Source organism: Kwoniella dendrophila, chromosome 5 (genome assembly GCF_036810415.1).
Source record: "Kwoniella dendrophila CBS 6074 chromosome 5, complete sequence".
NCBI lineage: Eukaryota > Fungi > Basidiomycota > Tremellomycetes > Tremellales > Cryptococcaceae > Kwoniella > Kwoniella dendrophila.
Window position 1 is genome coordinate 487,013 of NC_089480.1, and position 21,581 is coordinate 508,593.

General features: G+C 36.9%; 6 protein-coding genes across 6 annotated transcripts; 1 reads left to right on the forward strand and 5 right to left on the reverse strand.

Annotated features, from left to right (window-relative positions):
* Positions 1-429: 429 nt before the first annotated feature.
* Positions 430-2,012, reverse strand: L201_004028 (uncharacterized protein; the record flags this gene model as incomplete). The annotated part of the gene is made up of 5 exons (XM_066219776.1): positions 430-547; positions 610-1,195; positions 1,256-1,398; positions 1,551-1,611; positions 1,682-2,012. The coding sequence occupies 5 exons, from the start codon at positions 2,010-2,012 to the stop codon at positions 430-432; spliced, it is 1,239 nt and encodes a 412-aa protein (XP_066075873.1).
* Positions 2,013-2,551: 539 nt separating this feature from the next.
* On the reverse strand, positions 2,552-5,043 carry L201_004029 (uncharacterized protein; the record flags this gene model as incomplete). The annotated part of the gene is made up of 12 exons (XM_066219777.1): positions 2,552-3,107; positions 3,177-3,255; positions 3,319-3,349; positions 3,415-3,538; positions 3,598-3,747; positions 3,833-3,975; positions 4,056-4,215; positions 4,313-4,476; positions 4,562-4,568; positions 4,669-4,699; positions 4,831-4,918; positions 4,993-5,043. 12 exons carry the CDS (start codon positions 5,041-5,043, stop codon positions 2,552-2,554), a joined length of 1,584 nt encoding a protein of 527 aa, XP_066075874.1.
* Positions 5,044-6,804: 1,761 nt separating this feature from the next.
* L201_004030 (uncharacterized protein) lies at positions 6,805-10,805 on the reverse strand (the record flags this gene model as incomplete). The annotated part of the gene is made up of 25 exons (XM_066219778.1): positions 6,805-6,943; positions 7,008-7,056; positions 7,128-7,383; positions 7,483-7,557; positions 7,622-7,682; positions 7,737-7,759; positions 7,823-8,107; positions 8,175-8,243; positions 8,294-8,323; positions 8,391-8,492; positions 8,550-8,619; positions 8,835-8,948; positions 9,009-9,093; positions 9,150-9,165; positions 9,230-9,323; positions 9,398-9,435; positions 9,496-9,668; positions 9,796-9,878; positions 9,948-10,004; positions 10,075-10,088; positions 10,146-10,225; positions 10,288-10,314; positions 10,379-10,385; positions 10,443-10,460; positions 10,572-10,805. 25 exons carry the CDS (start codon positions 10,803-10,805, stop codon positions 6,805-6,807), a joined length of 2,199 nt encoding a protein of 732 aa, XP_066075875.1.
* Positions 10,806-11,325: 520 nt separating this feature from the next.
* L201_004031 (protoheme IX farnesyltransferase) lies at positions 11,326-14,980 on the reverse strand (the record flags this gene model as incomplete). Its single annotated transcript, XM_066219779.1, has 2 exons — positions 11,326-14,155; positions 14,238-14,980. The coding sequence occupies 2 exons, from the start codon at positions 14,978-14,980 to the stop codon at positions 11,326-11,328; spliced, it is 3,573 nt and encodes a 1,190-aa protein (XP_066075876.1).
* A 532-nt stretch (positions 14,981-15,512) lies between these two features.
* On the forward strand, positions 15,513-16,856 carry L201_004032 (uncharacterized protein; the record flags this gene model as incomplete). The annotated part of the gene is made up of 4 exons (XM_066219780.1): positions 15,513-15,824; positions 15,982-16,234; positions 16,302-16,477; positions 16,620-16,856. 4 exons carry the CDS (start codon positions 15,513-15,515, stop codon positions 16,854-16,856), a joined length of 978 nt encoding a protein of 325 aa, XP_066075877.1.
* Positions 16,857-17,457: 601 nt separating this feature from the next.
* Positions 17,458-20,972, reverse strand: L201_004033 (uncharacterized protein; the record flags this gene model as incomplete). Its single annotated transcript, XM_066219781.1, has 4 exons — positions 17,458-19,037; positions 19,110-20,569; positions 20,656-20,839; positions 20,921-20,972. 4 exons carry the CDS (start codon positions 20,970-20,972, stop codon positions 17,458-17,460), a joined length of 3,276 nt encoding a protein of 1,091 aa, XP_066075878.1.
* Positions 20,973-21,581: the final 609 nt, after the last annotated feature.

Below are 21,581 nucleotides of genomic sequence, written 5' to 3' on the forward strand. Positions count from 1 at the left end.
TATCTAACTTAGTAAATTGCACGTAACTTACAGCACAGGTATAGTAATTTGACCTTGTGCCAACGTTTCGCTTAAGTTAATTAAGATAATTCGCATTTTATACATTTATCTGTTCATCTATATAAACTATTTATGAAATTGTTGGGTATATCTTATTCAGGTTTTTGCGAAGAACCGGTTTTCCCATCGTACGGATTTCTGATCTAATTGGTATTACATTCTAATTTCATTTCTATCGTTACATAAACTGGGTAAGATCTATATTGATCGATTCCTTAACTCTATACTCTCTTCGTCTATACATTCGAGAAGCGGATAGAGGAATATTTCAAAATACTCGAAGGGGCCAAGCTTGTTCTACCACATCTATCACCCTTATTAATACTTAGGTATTCACCGAAAATGCAACCCCGTATGAAAACATGATGTTTACTCCTGTACACCTAAAATTTTTACTAAACCGAAAGCTGCACCAGCTGCTACACCACCTACAATCATAGTTGATATAGCACCATAAGCATAACCACCCCATCCACCTGTAGCACCGCTATATATATTGACAATAATATCAGCCTAACTATTCATCAGAAGAGGGATAAGTTTACTTACGTGAAATATGTTTTGAAACCACCAAAAATGAATAAAACAACACCAGTTACAATAGCAGAAATGATTAAACCCATTTCAGCAGAATCAGTCAACATATATGGAATTAAAGGTATTAAACCACCAATGAAATATGATAAACCAATTGTTAAAGCTGAAATATATAATCTAGATTTTGGTACTTCTTCTAAACCTTCACCGAATTTCAACAAGAATGCTGTTAATCCCATATCTTCGTCAATCTTTTTTTCACCACCTTCTTCTTGATCATCATGTTCATTTTGTTTATTTCTACTAAATATGCCTCCCCATGATTTTTTTCCATTTGATGAGGGTGAAGGAGGAGCAATGTCATTTGACGAAGGCATTATACCTTCTGTTCCATCTATACCTTGTCCAGGACCATATAAATCATCTTCAACAATTCTTAAATCTTCAGCAATTAATCTAGATAAAGGTTCTTTGATACCTAATGGACCTAAAATTGAATGTACTTCTCTTTCCATTTCACCTGAACATGATCTTAAGACTCTTGCTTGAGTTTGTCTTCTTAAATAATGGAAATGATCTAATTCAGCCTGTGAAGCGACTATAAATAGCTTAGTCAGCAAAAAAAATGCAATTGTGCAGATCATCTGGGAATACTCACGATATCCTCCTAAACCCATTGAGATAGCACCAGCACATAATTCAGCTAAGCCACCAGTAACTACTAAACTTGAACTACCAAGAGAAGAGAGACCAGCTGTCAAAGCGAAAGGTACTGTCAAACCATCTGAAAGACCGATAATACTGCGGAGGTGGTACCAAGGATTGAGATATGTGGATTGGCGATATATGTTGTTGGGCATCGGAAAAGAGATAGGTATGAGATATATGGAAGGCAAGGAAGAAGGATTAGTCATCCTTTGTATGCGACTGATAATCACATTAAACCAACTTACACATCTCTGACAATCTCCGGACTAATCAAATGTCTCTCGTCATCACCCTTCAATTCTTTACCTACATAGATCAACCATGCTATCAGTACATCTCCAAAAGCGAAATATCTCCCTATTATCGATATACTCACAACATTGACCACCTGAAGCATGAGCAGAACATTTACTTCCTAAAGGTTCATGATCACCTAAAACATTCTGTAATAATTGTTGTCTATCTAATCCTGTAGAATTATTTGATGCTATAGTTCCTGAAACTGGTGCGGAATTATCTAATGACCAAACTGCACCATATGATTTATTTGAATCTTTACCATTTGCAGTTACATCTGCATATGAAGTTGCTTGATTCTTCTTTGATTTGTTACCTTTTAATAATGGTACAGAAGCGTCATTTGAAGATGATTGTGGTTTACAGCATCCACCCGAGTTACCTTTACCACCACAGCATGAAGATGACATTTTGTTTATTTGGTCAAGTATTGATGTTTAGATGTTAGTGAATTGATTACAATTATAGATAAAAGATAAAAGATAAAGGATAGAGAAAAGGTGGCAATAATGAGAAAATTGAGTGGAGTATGCTTTATAGAGTAAAAGCTTGGCGCTAATGTTATGATACCAACCTGATTACTCGTATATATACCCGAAATAGCAACTGCTTATGTCACCCAATTCCCAGATTCAAATTCAAATTTTCAGTTCCTTGTTCACCTTTTGAATCAAATACAAAACTTTTGTAATCAAAGCTATTTAACTGGTCAAGGTTAGTTGCATAATCCCCCTTCTCTCCGTATCGGCCGAGATCTATAGAGTATAATATTCACCTGCAATTACAATTTAGACGCGACTAACCTCTTTCAAGCGACACCGACGCTAAGATTATTATGCATGTAGCGCTTTGCGATCATCCAAACTAACATGACATTAGATGCATATATGATGATATCCAAAACTTGCCCATCTATATTATGAAGGCTATACCATATTTCTTTCCCTGCCTATCTTCTTTTCTTATCCTCTTCTTCATTGCCAACCCAATAACCTTTCAATCTTTCCACTTCATCTTTACCGGATTTGTAACCGACTGCATTGAAAACTTGTTCTAACCAAACTAAACCAATAACAGCAATATAACTGATCCAATACCAAATAGGTTGAATTTGTTTTCTGATGAAATCCAAATAACTTATTAATGATCTAGCTAAAAATATCGTTATAGTATTTGTTTTAGGTAAACCCCTTGAAGCAGGCTTCATTTCAAAAGGTGATTTACAATTAAAAGGCTCTTTAACCATTAATTTCATTGAAGATGTGAATCCATCTTCATGGAATCCATAATTTGTCCAGGCTCCAGCAAATGATATTCCACGTTTATTTTGTATTTTAGGTAATAATGATTGTGCTGCAACTGATTCATGTGTCATCATTGGATGTTCATATTGAAACCTTTTGATAACTTTCGATTCATCAGGTGGGAAAGGTGGATTCAAGGTCACTAATACTAAGCCATGTTTGTCTTCAGGTAGATGCTGCAAAATATTCATATCATATGTTCTATATAACATAACGGCATTGCATTATTAGCTATATAAATAAGGAGTACTGCTTGGGCTGACAACTTACAATGATACAGTTTCGATCTCCGATTCTGATGTATGAGGTTTTTTGCTATCACTCTCGGTCAAGGTGAGGTAATTCCAAGCTATTTGACATCGAATACCATCAGCTCTCAACGTTTCTCCATAGACCGGATTAGTGAGCTTACCAGAGTAAGCCTTTCGCCGTATTGGCATTAGCTGCAAGTCACATGTCAAATTAGCTATTTTGCTCCATCAACTTTCACTCCTCCCTGACTGCTTACCTTTTCGTCCCAATGCAGTATAGCTTCATTTTTACTCCATTTCCAAGGACTCAAAGCTTTGTTTTCATCTTCCGTTAATCCACCGCCATTCTCCAACAATTTCAACGTTGTATCTGAATGTGTTCTGTCCATGATTATTAGCTAATATTCCTATATGAATTTAGGTGTAAAGCCCATACTTACGCTAAGATGACGTGATCGTATAAATGCTTTTTACCTGAGGCTTCAATTAGATTCACGCCATCTTCGTGAGATTCAATCGCTGTTATTTCTGTATTAAGATGTAGGTTTTCCTCCGGTAATCTGCTCAAAACTGAGTCCAAGTATTTTTTTCTGTATAGAAATATCAACATTTTAGCAAATTAGCTTTGATGACGGACGGTAGGGGTATTGCACTAAAGGTATGGTTTCAACTTACGATCCTCCTTCTACAGTTAGCCATTTTGGTTTACCAGTTATCTGTAACAAATGGTGATTATGGAAGAATCTAATTAATGTTGATGCAGGGAAATCCAATGCAGCTTGATCTGCCGGAGTTGACCAGATCGCACCGGTCATGGGCTATACAAGTATGATCGTGGTCAACTTTGATGAACCTCTCTTGAGGCCTTCCATCGAGTAAAAGTATATCCTAGGCTTACCATCAAATAATCATCTCTGAATCCATCACTATAACCTTCTTTTTCTAGATAGTCACCGATACTTATACCTTGTTTATCCCCTTCTTGTTCCAATAAGTCTGTAGCGAACAGGTTGAACCGTATAATATCGAATAACATTCTATATAACCTAGGGTTGAATCTAAGCAAAATCAGGAATTAGCTAAAACACCTTTCCTTGTAGAGTGAGCGTCATAGAGTAGACAGACTTGGCTTGACCTCTGGGGATGTACACTTACACATTTGATAATTGACAAAATACACCACCTAAACCTTCACCAGCCCATTCAAAAGCACCTCTATCTCTTGTTACTGAAAATGTCATTTCAGTCTTCAGTAAAGGTATTTTCAAGTGTTTCAAGAATCGTAAAAAGTTTGGGTACGTAGGTGGGTTACAGACGATCTAAGCCAGAAGGTGAAGATTATTAGCCTGTAAGAACTGATATATGTTTATACAGAATATGGCAGAGTGCATTTGGGTAACTTACGAATCCACTATCACCATTGAATAGCGACACATGAATGGTGCAGATATATCAGCTACTTGATACCACATATATTCTGGAATTCAGTCGAATATAACGATAGAACTCACGTATCCACTTGGCATGGTTCTTTACCGGGTCCTGTCGAAACAAAAGTATCGTAGGGATAGTCGTCAGTCGTCGATTGTACCTTTCGAGCCAGAGCTTGATCATCGAAACCGGCAGGATGGCCATAACACTCGAATGTGCAAGGAGTATTCATTCAAACTTACTCTTGAATTCTACCGTATTTGTATGTCCACCTGGTCTTTCATCTTTCTCATATATATTTACTTCATGTTCTGAGAATTCGTTGAGAAGCTACTTAATATATGGTAAATAATTAGAAATATATCCGATATTCGCAGTTGAGATGTCATAATAACTCAACTTACCCATAAAGCTGATATTCCAGATACACCTGTACCTACAATGGCTATTCTCATCTTTGATCTTTTATGCGATTTTCCTTCTGAATTCAAAAACCACTACTCTCGATTTGAGTTCGATAGTTACAATTTTGGTCAGATTGAAAAGTCGTAACTTTCCGAAGTCGTGATTTTCAGCTTCTATGCTAACTCTGTTTTTGACTAATTAATCAAGTCAACAACTCTTACTGAAGAATATGAGCAACGTGTCTGATGATGAAAATCTCATTTGAATACGATTACGAATATATGTATATATGTAACATGAAAACGGTTATACAGCAGACATAACGATCGTGCCTGAATGCCTAGAGAATCGTCATACAGAAGCCGAAAGGAAGTCACTACGAGTAATTTAGAGCAAATTCGTAAATTCACCGAGCCAACGTTTACTACGGCAGTTGAATTCAAGCATAATCAAGGTGATGAAAAAAGATAAGGTAGATTATGGTCATATGCGAGTTGTACAGTACGAGTACAGAATAAGTTGATAAAAAGATGGAAAGTAGCTGACAAGAAGAGATAAAAATTCAGGGATTTGCATCTTTGCATTCTACTGAGAGATACACAAATATAGTTTTACCGTAAAAAGGAGTTTGTATAAAACTCTTTAGATGTTCACGACTAAATGATCGTCTTCGACTCGTAACCCCCTGCGTAACTTGAGATCCCTATACAAAGATCATTATCAAAGCAGCCTAAATCATGTCGTAGATTCATCGTTTCTTCTCATGGATTTTTGTGTGAATATGCGAATATGATGATGAAAACTGATCATCGTTCTAGTCGCTTTGATCGCGTGTGTGTCAGACATCAGACACTATAACCTGATATACAAGCTGATCATTCAATTTGAGGTCCATGAGCTTGGGTTCTTCTTCGAATTGATTTGACAGTTGACTACCTTGAAATCAACAGTATCAATTATTGCTCTAAGTCAAGACCAAATTCTTGCTTATGTTCCGTAATTACGATTAATGTCTTACGACCAAATGAAATGATTTAAGTTTATAGCCCGTACCTCTATATTTAAGGAACTGTCTTACTAAATCATTCGGATCTGAATCTTCTAAAATCTGTATACATATACTTTTATTTAACAGCTGAATATCGTATCTTCCCATTTTGACAATTCTGTTTTTATTTTTTGTCGTTGTTGCTATCGAGTCCATTTCTCTCAGAAAGTCGGTGTATTCTATACCGATCAATGACATTATGAAGTTTGATTGGATCTGAAATGAAGATGGGATCCTGATGATATCAAATGATGATGAGTGACTGATCCCATGTATCATTTTGTGACATACGGAACAATATAGTAGGTGACGGTGATTTGCATTTGATTACTTACTGGAAGATTTATAAAAAGTACCTCAAATTAACACTGTAACATACTATACTAGTTGTCTTTCCTATCTGCTTGGGATGATGTATCAAATATCTCTGACAATCTAGTAAAAGCAGAGAAGCAGACGACGAAGACGTACCGTCTGAGTGGCTTCAATATTTTGCACCATGATTTACACCTAGACTCGGTGGAGGTTTCCTCAGTCAAGGCTCAACCAGCAGCAGCCTTCAGTCATACAAGTACTGAACATATCCTTCTACTCCGTCTAATATGCCTGCACTTGGCAAACCTTCTGCATATTCAATGAGCAATGAACCGGAAAGTCTACACGTTACGGTATACATGATATTATATTCATAATCATTATCGTCATAAAACAAGCCACCATCTATTCTATGTATACTGAAATCTCAAACTCTATTTGGTTATTCTCAATCCCAATCTTGTTTCTTAATATACTCAAAAATGTTTGAACCTATTTGTTGAGTAACCAAATCACCTCTACCAGCCGCTATTTTCAATATAGCCGCGTTTAACGGTGTAGCACCCAAGATATCGACGTGGTCGGCCCTATATCACCGGAACAAGTCAGCTGGTCTTACCTGTAGACAAGCTGATTTGGGTGAAGACTTACGTTTGGGCACCTCCTCTAAGATCCATACTCTCTGGCGAGTGGAGGTATTCTATATAAGAGCGATCCGTTAGCAAATTGACCCACTTCCCAATTGTAGTCCAGCCACTGCGGCACACTCACCTTGGGTGACTACCTCGATACCCGCAGGATTCCATTTAGTGGTACCATTCCATCCTTTTAGGCACATACTACCCAAACTTAATACTGGGATAGTACCATCACCATCACCGAATTTCACACCCGATCTAACTTCTGGGTTGGATCCTTTAACAGTAACAACTGAATCTATCCAATGTTTCCTTGATAATGGAAAGTCCAATGGCACTCGTTGGGTTGTTGCATTGTTACATTGATTGGAGGGGTCTGATGCATCGCACTTGAAATTCAGAGGTTGTATTAGCGAACTCCTATCAAACGCTCATATTGAACCCGACGAGAGGGTTTTATGAACTTTCGTACAGCTTTGCGTACTTACAAAAGCATCTTCATTCTCAGCATCAGAGCGAGACTCATCCTGCTCATAATCCCCTTGCATATACCAGTATGATCTCTATTGAATGAACACAAACGTTAGCTTCGTGTCGATTTTTCAAATGCCCGAAAGCTTCACTCACCTCAGTTTCCTTTCCGTGCCCATACAAGCAGTAGATTTTCATCGAAGGGGCTTCTGGCAATCTAGGTAAAGTGTGAGTGTAATCGCTCAATGTTGTGAATCATTGTCAAGCTTACCTGACTTCCAAAGGGTTACTCCACTATAATTAAAAACGGTCAACCATACTACCTTGCTTTCACGATAGCCAAATCATCCAACATACCTTAGTATGATCCCTATCATTCTTCTTCAGCTGCTCTACATCTGTTTCGAATCCTACACTGTAATTACTCTCCATCATCCTCTGGAACGCGGGCGGTGTATGAGTTAAAACGTAAGGTCCGGCTTCGTTCAATGTCAAATTAGGTGATACAGTCCATTTAGTCAAATCGGCTTCTTCTTCAGATGTACCAGGATGTCGGAATGAGAAGAATCTGCCATGCGTATCGGTAGCATTTTCAGGATCATCAGGTGCAGAATCGTGATCTCCCCAAATTCGGTTACCACCCTAACAAGTTTCGGTACGTCAATGAACTATCCAGCGCGATCAAATCTCGGCAATCTATCAGACTCACTTTCATCCACATTGAAGTAGATCCAGGCCATCTTCGGAACAGCTTGGCCCTTTCCCTTCGAGAGAAGAACTATTAACCTTTGTCAGCCGATGATCTTGAGAGACATTTCGACAGCTTACCTTTTCCAAGACCCACGAACCTGCGGGATGCTAATATTGATACCAACCTCATTTCAGCTACTACGCTTTCAATGAAGAATGCTTCAAAATAGCTCACTATCTCGACAGTATCCCGCATTTCTCCTGACAAGAAAGCGGTCATAGCTTTAGAAACTCCCAACATGGTACCGGCGACGTTTACCCAAGATTCGATGTTTTCCTATATCAAAAACACCAGGATAAGCGGCATTCCAACAGTGCTGTGCAGAACACTTACCTCAACCCAAGCAACACCTCCACCCCCTCCAAAGCCATTCTCTTTCGGATCAGATTCTACCCATTTCAAGCTGTACGTGCAATTCGTCAGTCCGATTCCTTCTTAGTGGTATCAAGAACGTGATATGACTGACAAGTACTGTTTACGAGAAAATATTAGCTTTAGTCAACATAGACGGATCTCTCATATAACTCACCAAGAGAACCGTGCCGCCCATTCTGCCTCAGCGAGTTTATCATTAGCTCAATCGCTCTATTCAAAAAATGAACATGACTGGTTACTCACGAGTGAGAGCATAATACAACTTTCTGCCCGTTATGCTTTCTCATGGTTTCTATCTTATACTTTAATCTGGTGAAGTAGGCATCTCTGGTCTCAAGGTTATAATATGCCAATCGCCTAGACATGAAGTCAGCTGACGGGATCTCTCCATAAGCTACAGCTGACGACCAGACTTACCAATCGTAAGCAGCCATATCCATGGAATTAGTATCGTAACCAAGCGTAGCCAGATTTTCCACTATTTTCTGCCAGATCCAGTACCCTATAACAAGATATTTTAGCTACTCTTGAGTCGCGAAGCTCATTCTTCTAGCTCACCTTGAATGAATTCAGACTATTGACAAAAATGTCAATTATTGCTTGTATTCAGGCAAAGTTTAGTCAGCTGGAATACTCACCGCAGCATCTAAACCTTGGGCAGCTCTGATCTTGAACCCAGGTGGATCTAATCCGGTTTCCGGATCAACTGATAAGGCTTGAAGCCACCTTTCCCTATTGAATTTGAGTGTCAGCCTATCAACTTACAATTTGTATCATTTGCAAGAATAATGACCACTTCCACATACTTATTGGTCAGAACAGCTCTTATCATTGTGGAAGTACCCTATATTGGCTTCTGTCAACTGAAATTGATATCATAAACAGATTCCTGAGGTAAGCTCACCCATAACCGCTTTCTGAAAAATGGTCTAGCAACACTTTCAGTCCCCCAGCTTTCCAGTCCGGTAGAGACGATACCAGGGATCAAAATTATCGGATGTTGCTTTTGCAAACCATATTGCTCCACTAATGACTCTCCTACTGTAAAATCTCGATTCTCAAGAGCTTTTCTTGCACCTACATCGCAACAGCAAAATTACAATTAGTGCAGAAAGATATTATAAGAAGTCTGTAAGATGGAAAAACAGAATCGGATGACCTTGAGAGGGTGAGACATTGTATATATATGAGTGACTAGACATACCTTCTACTACAGTCAAATTGGATAAAAGATCTCTAGGATCCAACGCTGCTGGTAGAGTTGTCCATATATCTTTCATATCCGCTCTGACAAATTAGGCTGTCAGCGTACAAGCTCATCTAATATAGATAAGAGAGTAGAGAATAGATATTTACGGTAAAGAAGTCAAATCAACTGCCCATAAAGCTAAACAAACCCCTAACAATACACCTCTATCATAAGGTATTACATATGAGCTTTTTTGCTCCCTTTTGTGGGAAAACCAAGGCATAGGTAGCTCACGCGGGGAAAAAGAACTGTTCATGAATGAAATCAGCAGATAAATTCTCACAATGAATATTAGAAAAACTTACTTTTCTACCAAATAACCATGACTTCCAAGTAGATTTCATTGAATGATCATGATGATGAAAGAAAGTCGATTCACTTAGATCTGCTCCGGACTATCAGCTATGAAAGCTCTTTCAACTGAATGTAGATGAGTTTATAACTAACCAATATCATTAAAAGGTGTACCTGGAGCTAGAATGTAGGATTAGCGACTCTAACCGAGAGCTATTTGAACGCAGAATAGCGTTCTGCGTACCGAGTAGCTGATAGGATCATTATTAGCTTGGGTCGATATAAGCTGGAATATTATAAAGGCTTACTTTATAATGACCGTCATCCTATAGCACAATCAATGTTTTGCTTTCACCATCAGCTTATCTTCCTTCAGATAAGAATATTCCGACTTTTCCTCGTCCATACGTATCTCATTGAGATATCTTTGAACGTACCTTCTTCTTTAGTCTGACATGTAATTCTTCAGTCTCTTTACCAATCTCATCTACTGTGTTTTTGATTCTTTGTCTTAAACCAGTAGGTGGTGGACTTCGTTTTTTACTCGTATTTGTTGAAGACTGATGAACTTCCGTTTTAGTTTTAATCTCAGAAGAAGTTGCCGTAGGTGGTGTGATTGTGATTTCAATTTCATCATCCTCTGAAAGAGGTTTCGATTTCTCAGGAGGCATCGTTCAAGTCCTCTAGATATCCTTTGTTATTTCACTCTCGACTTCACACAATTTGTATAAGTAACATACATCATATATCATCATCACCAACATGATATCTTCAGTGACGTCGTCTTTTCCACTTTTCGTTTTTTTTGGACTGTTTACAACTTCGCAAAGTGGAGGACGTGTTTTTCGTTGTTGTTGAAACCCCACGTGGTAGATTTCCTATCTACAAAACCATGAAATTGGTCAAGAGAATGTTGTCGAAATGCTGGATTTATGTACAAGCTCATTTAGTCACCAGCACCCAAGGGAAACGCAGAATGAGAAAAAAATGTACAGTAGAGTATTGCTAGTGTGTTGACCGATATTTATGTGATTTTCATGCAATGCTATATATTTGTAGAAAAGAGAATGTGTATATGTATGTATACTATATATGATTATACAAGATTGTTTTCGAGTCCCCCTTCTTTCTTCGTTTTTTTTGACATTAATCCTTCCAGACCATGTAATCGACCATACTCTCATACAGCTACTATATTATCCTTTCCTCTTCTTGTGTTCCAGGTTTACTTCCAGTTAAACTTGATAACCAACCAGCTAAATTTTTATGAATTAACATTAGACCTAGGACTACTGGAAGATACCATAAGGATGTAAAAAATAGTTTTTTCGCTGTTTGTTCAGTTGTAACTTTATAAAAATTCCAAGAATCTTTTGTGAAAATATAATTTGGTATTGCTGAAGTCAACAAAAAAGACCAATCTACTGATCCAGATAATGGTGCTAATATTGATGTAAAAGGAATTAACAATATTGAATGTCTTAAAGAAACTAAAGCATTTAATCTAGGTGATAAAACGGATAACATTGGATATCCTGATAAAGCGTAAAAAGGTCTAATCATATGTGATAAAGCATTAAAATGTGGGAACTGCCATGAGAATAATAATAAAAACAGACATAATGGTGTTAATGGATTGGGTAAAATATCTTCTTTGACATTTATAGGTGTTGATGAAAATGGTAAATGGAATATCATTGGTTGTTCTGAATTTGGCCATAATGATCCTCCTGTAGCTGTCCATCCCATTAAAGGAGTTATAGCTCCAACAACGGCTCCAATCCATGTATTAGATACTGAAAATCTCTTCATTGGTGTATAAATTCCAGCATAAAGTATCAAATTACCGATACCTAAAGCTGCTGTTGTGGGATTACATCCATACCATAAGATTGTACCGCCTAATATAGTACAGGTTAAACCAAACATGAATGCGTGGAAAGGTGTGATTTTTCGCATACATAATGGTCTAACTCGTGTTCTAGGTGTTTGAGCATCTATAGGAATTTCGAGGATTTGATTGAATGTATTGGCAGCTGCTGAAGTCAAAAGTGTTCCGATAGTAAGGTTGAATAACAATGGGATCGATAATGGCAAGGGTGATAAAGCAAGTCCAGTTGTTGCGGTAAGTGTCATCAAGACAGTTAAGTTACGCTTGGATAGTTGGGAGTACACTGTCAACAATCGTTTCAAGTTGAGTGGGGTGAGTGGTCGGTAGGCTGGTAAAGGGGCTGCTGGAGCTGTAACATTTGGGATGGGCAGGTCTGGTAGGGCAGGGACAGGGGCGTTGGCAGCTCCGTAGACTGTTTTGAATGGGGGTGAGTATGGTGCAGGTTGAGCAGTGAAAAATGGACGTTGAAGTGCTGAAGTGTGATTTTGACGACGTTGAGAATTATTCGATGAGGTTTTTATAGCTGCTCTTTCTTTTGATGAGGCAGTAGAGGCATTGGGTGCTTGGATTCGTGGTGTAGAGGATGAAGATGAAGCGTTTATAGCTGCTTTCTGTTCTTGTTGAGATTCGTGATCGGAAGGAGATGATTGTTCTAATTGAGTAGGTTCACCAATTTCGATTTTAGCTAATTGACCATCTACCATTTTCCTGAATTTCCCATGTCTTCTAGTAATCAAATCATGATATGATCCATCTTCCGCTACAGCACCACCTTCAAGTAAGACAACTCTATCTGCTGAAGCGATTGACGATAATCTATGAGCGATAAGGATGACGGTTATATCGGAATTGGCGAAAAGATCGTTGAGAGCAGCATTGACTGCTCTTTCAGATTCGGAATCGAGGGCAGACGTAGCTTCGTCCATCAACAATACTGATGGATTGCCGACAAGTGCTCTAGCAATAGCTATACGTTGTCTTTGACCACCAGATAAACTGTTCTTATTGATTATTGTATCATAACCTTGTGGTAGACTTTCAATAAAATCACAATGAGCAACTCTTGCAGCACGTTTGATATCTTCTCTTGTAGCGTGACTATGACCATAAGCGATATTTTGTTCAATTGTTCCACCAAATAAAATTGGATCTTGAGGTACTATACCAATTCTTGATCTCCATGATTCAGGTACAAATGATTTTATATCTTGATTGTCAAATACCACTGATCCTGAAGTTGGATCATAAAATCTTAATAATAATAATTGAATTGATGATTTACCTGAACCACTTCCACCAACTAAAGCAATTCTTTCACCTTTGTCAATTCTTAAATTCAATCCATTTAATACTTTTGCATCAGGTCTAGATGGATATGCAAAATTTACATTTCTTAATTCGATTGATCCACTTCTTGATTTGATTAAATTTTCACCTTCACCCAAAGGTATAGGTGGTGGTAAAGCATGTAATCCAATTATACGTTGTGATGCACCAACACCTTTCATTAATCCAGTGAAGAATCCAGCTAATGTGTTTAAACTCCATTCAATCCAATTGACGTAAATAAATAAAGAAGTCATATCACCAACAGTAATTTCACCTCTTTTAACTAAAACACCACCATAAATTAAAAGACCTATCATACCAATATCACCTGCAACTTCATTTGCACCTTGAAAAATACCATTTGCATAAGTTTCTCTTTTTTGTAATTTATAAACACCATTAACTTTTGATGCATAAAGTTGTTTTTCTGAATTTTGTGTATTTGATGCAGTTATAGTTCTATGTGCAGATAATCTTTCTTCAGCTAATTTTGACATACCACCCATTGCTTCTTGAGTTTTTAAAGACAATTTTCTAATAAATCTACCATAAAAGAAAGTTCCAACTGCTATAGGTGGTATAATACATAACATCACAAATGTTAATGTAGGTGAAATCAAATACATTGCACCTATACCGGCACCAGCACCTAATATGGCTTTTAATCCTTCACCTAAATTTTCAGATAAACTTTGTCCAACAATTGATGTATCTTGTCCTAATCTAGATAAAGCATCTCCAACTCCAGCAGTTTCAATATGTGATGGTGGTAAAGCTAGATATTTTCCGTATGTTTGGTTTCTACGTAATCATTTGATAGTTCAGCGAATTTTATTAGCTATCCCAACCATGACTATTCAAGTTCCGCACGTCTGTAACTTACCTGATAGACGCGACAGTCCTCTGACCAGCTAATCTAAGCGCTATACTTCTACCTGAATTAGCTGCTGCACCAATTAACAAAACTACCGCTAAAGCTCCTGTAGCTTGTTCCAATGGTAAACCTAATAATAAAGTAGCTTCTGAACCTGGAGTGAAAAAATCTATAATTCTACCTATAACCCAGGGTATTGATAAATTGACTGCTGTTGAAATTGATAAACAAGTTACACCGATAGTTAATAATGGCCATTGTGGTTTTGCTAAAGATAATAATTTTAAGATTGATGCTGCATCTGGTTTTGCATCTTTCCCTCCTTTTTCAGATGAAGAAGTAGGCGTTATTTCTGCTGTTGCTGATGGTGGTGCTATAGGGGCTAAAGGATGTATAGGTATTGGTGAAGGTGCTTTACTGTTCTCTTTATCCTGATTTTCTTCTGAGGATTGTTCGACGCTACTTGATCGAGAATTGTCTATCTTTGAATTATTGGAATTGAACCGTATTTGTGTGAAAGTCGATCTCTGAGATAGTGAGAAAGGTAAGGGTAAAATGTATGGTGACAATGAGGATGATGGTGAAGATGGTTGTAGCCTTGTTCTACTACATCCTATATTTGTTGATAATAGTCTTAATGTCGAAGTGGTTGATTTCTGTCGAGGGGTAAAAGAACGTGATGAAGTTGGCCATATACGCGGTATGGTCAGAACGATTGACCTCGCTATTCCGAGGCCTTCTCGGACTGCCATTTTGGCGATTTAAGACTTGACAAAGTCGAGGTGTCGGTTTGAGGCGTTGATATGCCTGTCGTACTATACTATATGAGCAGTGTTAGATATGTACGCAAAGAGGTAGTATCGATAACATCAAAGATGAAATGTAGTACAAATAGGATCGGCATCCGAATGTTGAAGCAAGAATAGCAGGAATAGCAAGGATATCAACTTTTTTTAACCGTAAATGCAATTAATTCCGAAACATTGATACTATGTGATAAATGGGTAACCGATTTAAGGTAATCATCCATGGTCCGCAAAAAGTTGAATGTTGATGTCCCATGTTGATTTTGTTGTTACATGTTATGTTAATAGTCAATCTCTAACTTGATCATTACAGTTGAAACATCGCATAAGATATACAAAGCGCTTGGAGTTAAACCAAAGATCAAAGGTGAAAAATATATAGTCAAAATGGTCAACTCATCATTAAAGAGTAAGTCATATCATTCGACTGTTTCTTGAAGATGGCAAATACTGATGATGTTCTTGGGTGATAGACGCCATGGCAAGGCGTAATCATAAAGAAAGATCACAACCAACACATAGAGCACGTATGGGATTATTAGAAAAACATAAAGATTATGTACATAGAGCAAGAGATTATAAATCAAAACAAGATAGAATTAAAAAATTAAGAGAAAAAGCTGCATTTAAAAATAAAGATGAATTTTATTTCGGTATGATTAAAAATCAAACTAAAAATGGTATCGCAATTGCAGATAGAGGAAATAAATCTTTAGATACGGATTTAGTTAAATTATTAAAAACTCAAGATTTAGGTTATTTAAGAATTCAAATTGCAAAAGATGAAAAAGTGAGTTTTGAGTTGATTTTCGCTTCAGTTTTTGTTGTTTCTCCATTGTGTTGCGATATCACAAACAAAGTGTCCAGTTGGTTCTATCTCTGTGATTTATGAAATCACATCTCATAGATTGACAAGCTGACTTCAAGTAATAATCTTACCCCTCTAGAAAATACGTAACCTCAAAGCCGAATTAGAAGTCAGTTCATCATTAGCAGGTCCGAGTAATAGTTTAAGTGCAGATATAGAATCAGAATGGGATGCAGTAGCAGAATTAGCTGAAGTTGAAAAATTAGCAGAAATGGGTATAATAATAAAACCTCAAGAACTTTCTTTATCATCAACAAGTCGAAAAAAAGGTAAAGGTAAAGGTAAAGCACCTGCTGAGGGTCATGTAATTTTTGCTGATGATAAAGAGGAATGTAAGTGTGTGGCTCACCAGATTTCAAAGTCGATGTATGCTGATTTTGATATTATGAATTATCAAAGTTGAGAAATATGGTGAATCAAGCTCGCCCTCAATAGAAGATGATGCTATAGCAGATGAAGAAGTAGTTGATCTAGGTTGGGCAGAACCAATTCAATTGAAAAAGAAGAACAAACAAAAAGTCATTGAACTTATAAAAGCGGATATTGATGAAGAAACAATAGCGGAACAAGCTAGAGTAAGTTGATTTTGGCAAATCATTTGAGTTTGAGTTTGAGTTTTGTTCGATTTAAGATATTAGAGAATGAAAGATCGTACTACCTTACTATGCGATTTTTTTTTACTGTAAGCTAACCAAGTATACAATTTACTTTTCATAGGAACATCGTATGGAAAATTTAACTTTATTATCAGCCTATTTAGGAAGAATTAAATTATTACGTCAAGCAGAATCAAAATTAGAAATGACAAAAGGATTAATGGGTAAAGGAGGATCTGCTAAAAAAATTAGAGAATCTGGATTTGTGGAAGATGATACAGCACCAGAAAATAAAAATGGTGAAAGAACTAGATTACAATCGAAATTATGGAAATGGAAATTAGAAAGAAGACGTTAGATGGGACCTTTTCAATCCTCCTATTTTCAATCACAAGATCATTTTATTTGTTTTATTTTTGTAATCCCACTCACCATCATTCCATCATTCCATCATCAAGTTATTGTAGTTTTAGTTCATTCATGCATTATTTGTTGTTATTTATCCTGCATCACTTGTTCCTTGCGTCTCGTATATCAGAATCACTAGAAAAGATAGTCATTTTCAAAGTTGGTAATGAGTCAAATTATCGACAAGTGATTGATCATAATGAAGAATGCATGTACTTGGTATTTAATCGAACAAGCAACAATTTTCACAGTACAGTAAACGATAAATATAACTGACTAAAATGCCTGGAAATGATGTAGAAAATGCGCAAAAGCAACAATTTATGATGAAAACATGAAACAACAGATTTAACTAGATACGAAAAACCGAAAAAAAATAGAAATGTAGGGTACTTGAATGATTTATCATATTGAATGGTAAAAAATACAGGTGACTTGTAATGGATAAGGGTATATAAAATATAAAAAAAAAAGAAGCTGTCAAAGTATCGTTATCGGTATTTTGGTATAGTCCCCATGGTGAAAGCATAGTCACCTAGTCACAATAATTTCTAAGCAAAAGAGTTATTCTCAATCATTGCAAATAAATCAACATTAGAATTATCTCCTCCAATCAATTCATCAGCTTGACCAACTGAACTTGTAGGTTGATTCTGTTGTAGGTTTTGGATTTGATTTTGATTTTGATTTTGAATTTGATTGTTCAATGAAGAGTTATCTAATTTACCAAAAATTTCATTCAACATGTCGAAACTTTCATTTTGATTATTATTATTATTATTGATATTTTGTAAATTTGATGTAGTATTATCATTTTGATTATTATTGTTAAGATTATTGAACATTCTTTGAAAATCTTCAGAACCTAAATTAGCATTCTCATTGTTACTGTTGTTAACAGTAAAAGAATTTCTTAAACCACTTTTACCTGGAGTACCGTTAATGATCCTTTGATTTTGGTTATTGTTATGATTTTGATTTATTTCCATTAATGGTGAATAACCATTTTTACTTTTATTGTCATTTGGTGTTAAACCAGAATCTGAAGGGCTGTTATTATCATCGATATCAACATCTGGACTACTTAATAGTAAAGCAGAATGTGGTAATTCAGATCTTGAAGAAATTGATAAAGGTGGTGAAGAAGGTGGTAAAGCTGAAAAATCAAATGGATGTATTGGAGATACACCAACAGATGAAGATGATGAAGTTCTATTGAATAATTGTGATAATACATCATCTTCCTCACCAGTCGATTGATCAGTCATTATATGATCTTCATCTCGCTTTCTAGATCTTATTGCTTCAGCGGATAAAGATTTTTGAAATTCTGTTGGTGGTCCAATATCAGGTGAAATTCCATGTGTTTTATCTTGCAAAGAAGGCATTGAAAATCCTTCAGTATTGAAAAACGCTGATAAATCGGTTCCCCAATTTATCTGTTGATTTTGGTTTGAAGTTGTTATTGAAGTGGTCTTTTGTTCTTCAGGATTATCGTCGCTTAAAGGCATATCTAGAGTATTCTTCTTACCAGAAGACATTTGCGATTGTAATTTACCATAAGCTATCCTAGCTGCTGTTACAGGTGATTCAACCGGGTCAGTGTGGAAATTATCTGATTTAGGTATATTATGTTGTTGATGATGTTGTGGTAGTTGTTGAGAATTCCATCTAATAGGTGAAGAAGCTGCTACTCCTGCTCCAACTTGATGAGGGTTCCTTAAAGATTTAGTAGCTGATGTCGAACCTCTTGGTGGTGATGACATTGGCACAGGTTTTGAAGTTTGATTCAAGCCTGATCTTGGTAATGGTTGTTTTCCTATATTATGTCGTTGGTGATGATAATGATGAGAATTTGATGCTTGAATACGTTTAGCATCTTCTTCAACAACAGATGATAAAGTTCTTTTGAATCCGTTACTATTGTCACTATTGTTGGTTTTGATTATAGGTTTATCAATCCTTACGGCTGGTATGTCAGGTTCAGACATTGGTGCTTGAGATGATTGTCGACTTCCTCCTGCTCCACCTCGTTTTTCTTTCCTTGGTCTATCTTTTGGATCATCATCTACATCACCCCATAATGTAGGTGGTCTCATAGATCCTTTTTGATTCCAGTAAAGACCACAAGCTATATGAAGGATGAATATTTATCAGCTTATCTAAGACCGACAATTGTATATTGTAAAAAAGATAGACTTACCATTACAGACTCTGACAGATATACCACCTTCCATAACTTTAGTTCTCCATACAGCAGATTTGATTCTACCACAATTCCAACAGACGAAAGCGTTATGTGAAGAATCATTAGAAGATGAATCGTTTGACGATGTTGTTCCAGATCCTTTATTTCCATTTCCTGATGCCGACAAATTTGGATTAGATGAAGAAGAAGAAAGTTTCTGTTTCTTATTATTCTGACTTTGATTCTCAGTCGATTGATCATCATCATTTTCTCTTGATCTTTTAGCAGCTGCAACTGTATCTACTGGTGCTCCAGTTAGCTTTTCAAGCATACTTAAGAAAGCTGGTGAAGCTAGTAACCTTTGAGCTTGTTCTCGAGTTAATGATTCTGGTCTAGCGAACAACCCAGCGGGTATATCGGTAGGGAAAGGAGGTTCGACTGCATCGGAAGAGGGAGGAACGGAGGACCTGGCAAGAATGGATTGAGGTAACGTATGATGTGGTGGATTATTTGTTGGATTGGTTCTTTGTAATGATTCAGAATTCGTATCGATATTACTGAGTGAATTACGCGAATTGCCTGTTGAAGCAATAGAAGAATTTCTTGTTTTCCTCTTTCTTCCTGGTTTTGCAGGTTGTTTTTCCGTTGGTTTCGCTGCGGCATTTTTGCTCGCGCTGACTGTACGAGTAGGTACAAGTGGTTGGTGCTGGTGTGAATGCGTATGGGAATGGGCTGAAGAAGATGGAGGTGTAGGTAAATGAGGACGACGAGGTGGTGGTTGTTCATGTTTTTTAGGTAAAGTATGAACAGGAGGTTTTTGGAAATGATTGATATTTGACGTAGAAGCATGTGCATTATTCGAGTAAGAATGAGTTGAAAATTGAGTTTCAGTTGATGAAGTGGTTGACGATCTTCTTAAAGCATCTGGTCTTCCGTCGATCATCATCGAGTTTGAAACTTTATTATGTTGACTACCTAGAGTGGTGTTTAGCCCTGACTTAAGTCCAACGAAAATTTCTATTCCCCAAGATTCTTCATTTGATCCTTTGTTTGAGTTAGACATCATTAAAGCTTCCAACGCGTTCATAGAACCTTCCTGAAACTGTTTGGGGGTATTTATATTTGAAAAATCATTGGAACGTATCAATCTACCAGTGATCAGATTTTTTCCTTGTCCTGGTTCATCTAATGCCCATGAAACTAAACCTTTACCTGTCCATACTTCATGTACTGAAGATGATTGCTGTGATTGTGATCGAGTCATACCATATGATAGATTGGGCGAAGATGCATAATCTGATGAAGGTGAAGATCCATGATGTTGATGTTGATGTTGATGTTGATGATTACGTGATTGAGGAATAAAAGATGATGATGGACCAGTAGCTCTAGAACGACGTAAATATGTTTCACGAGGATCTAATACATATAATGATAGATCTGGTGTATTTGGATGAGATGGATGTAATTCGGGGCTATCATACGTGCAATATGTTAGTTGGCAACACGGAGAGGAAAAGAGGAAAGAGGGGCAGGAATGGAAAGAAGGGAAAAAACTTACCTAGCCATCAAAACACCCATAATAACAGTTTTGAGGTAAATTGAACCCCAGGCTTCTTCTTCCAATACACCATTTTTACTCGTTGACGCAGCAGCTGTATTAGGATGTACATAAACTTGTTGAGGAGTTTGAAATAATGTTGAGAAGATTTGTGAAGTTGAAGGAAGATGATATGATACGCGGACTAGCCTCCATCATCAGTATGACATAATATAGTATATAAAGCGAAAAAGGAAGGTCGCGTGAATCACCAAAAGGTACTTACCAGGTAAAGAATGAATCTTATTAGGTGCTAAAGATGATGATGAACTACTCATTTTGATTGATATACTAGAATGTTTAATGATAAGATGAGAGTCGAGATGTTGAAGGATAGTATATATGAAGGTTGAAGTATTCTAAGGGTTTTCCTTACACACTGTTCACGATGAAATTTGACTAGATTCCCTCACTTCACCTGATGATCGCGTGTCTAGCAATTGAGTGTTGGAGATATTATTATTATAAGACCATTTGTATATATGCAAGGAATGATGGAAAAGTAAGTGTAATGTATGTACAAGATACGATATACTGTATGTAGAGTAAGAGTATACCTTTTACGCGATCTAACAGTAATGTTCAGACTGAAGAGTTAATGTGACAAAATTGAGAAATAGGAAATAAAATGAATATCCAGGGAGAGAGAGAGCTTTAGACATGACCAAATCTCCTATTAGACGTGTATGGTGGCTCGTTCATTTTTTACTACTATTACGAGGAAAGAGTGACGCCAATGACACGTTAAATAGGGTAATTTCACCAGAACATTAGTCAGTCGCGTCCATCCCACAGCTTATCACGTGATAATCCAAGTCGCGTTCAACCTATATATATATATATAGAGATCAGATCGAGCGATGCAGTATAAGTAAAATATATAGTAG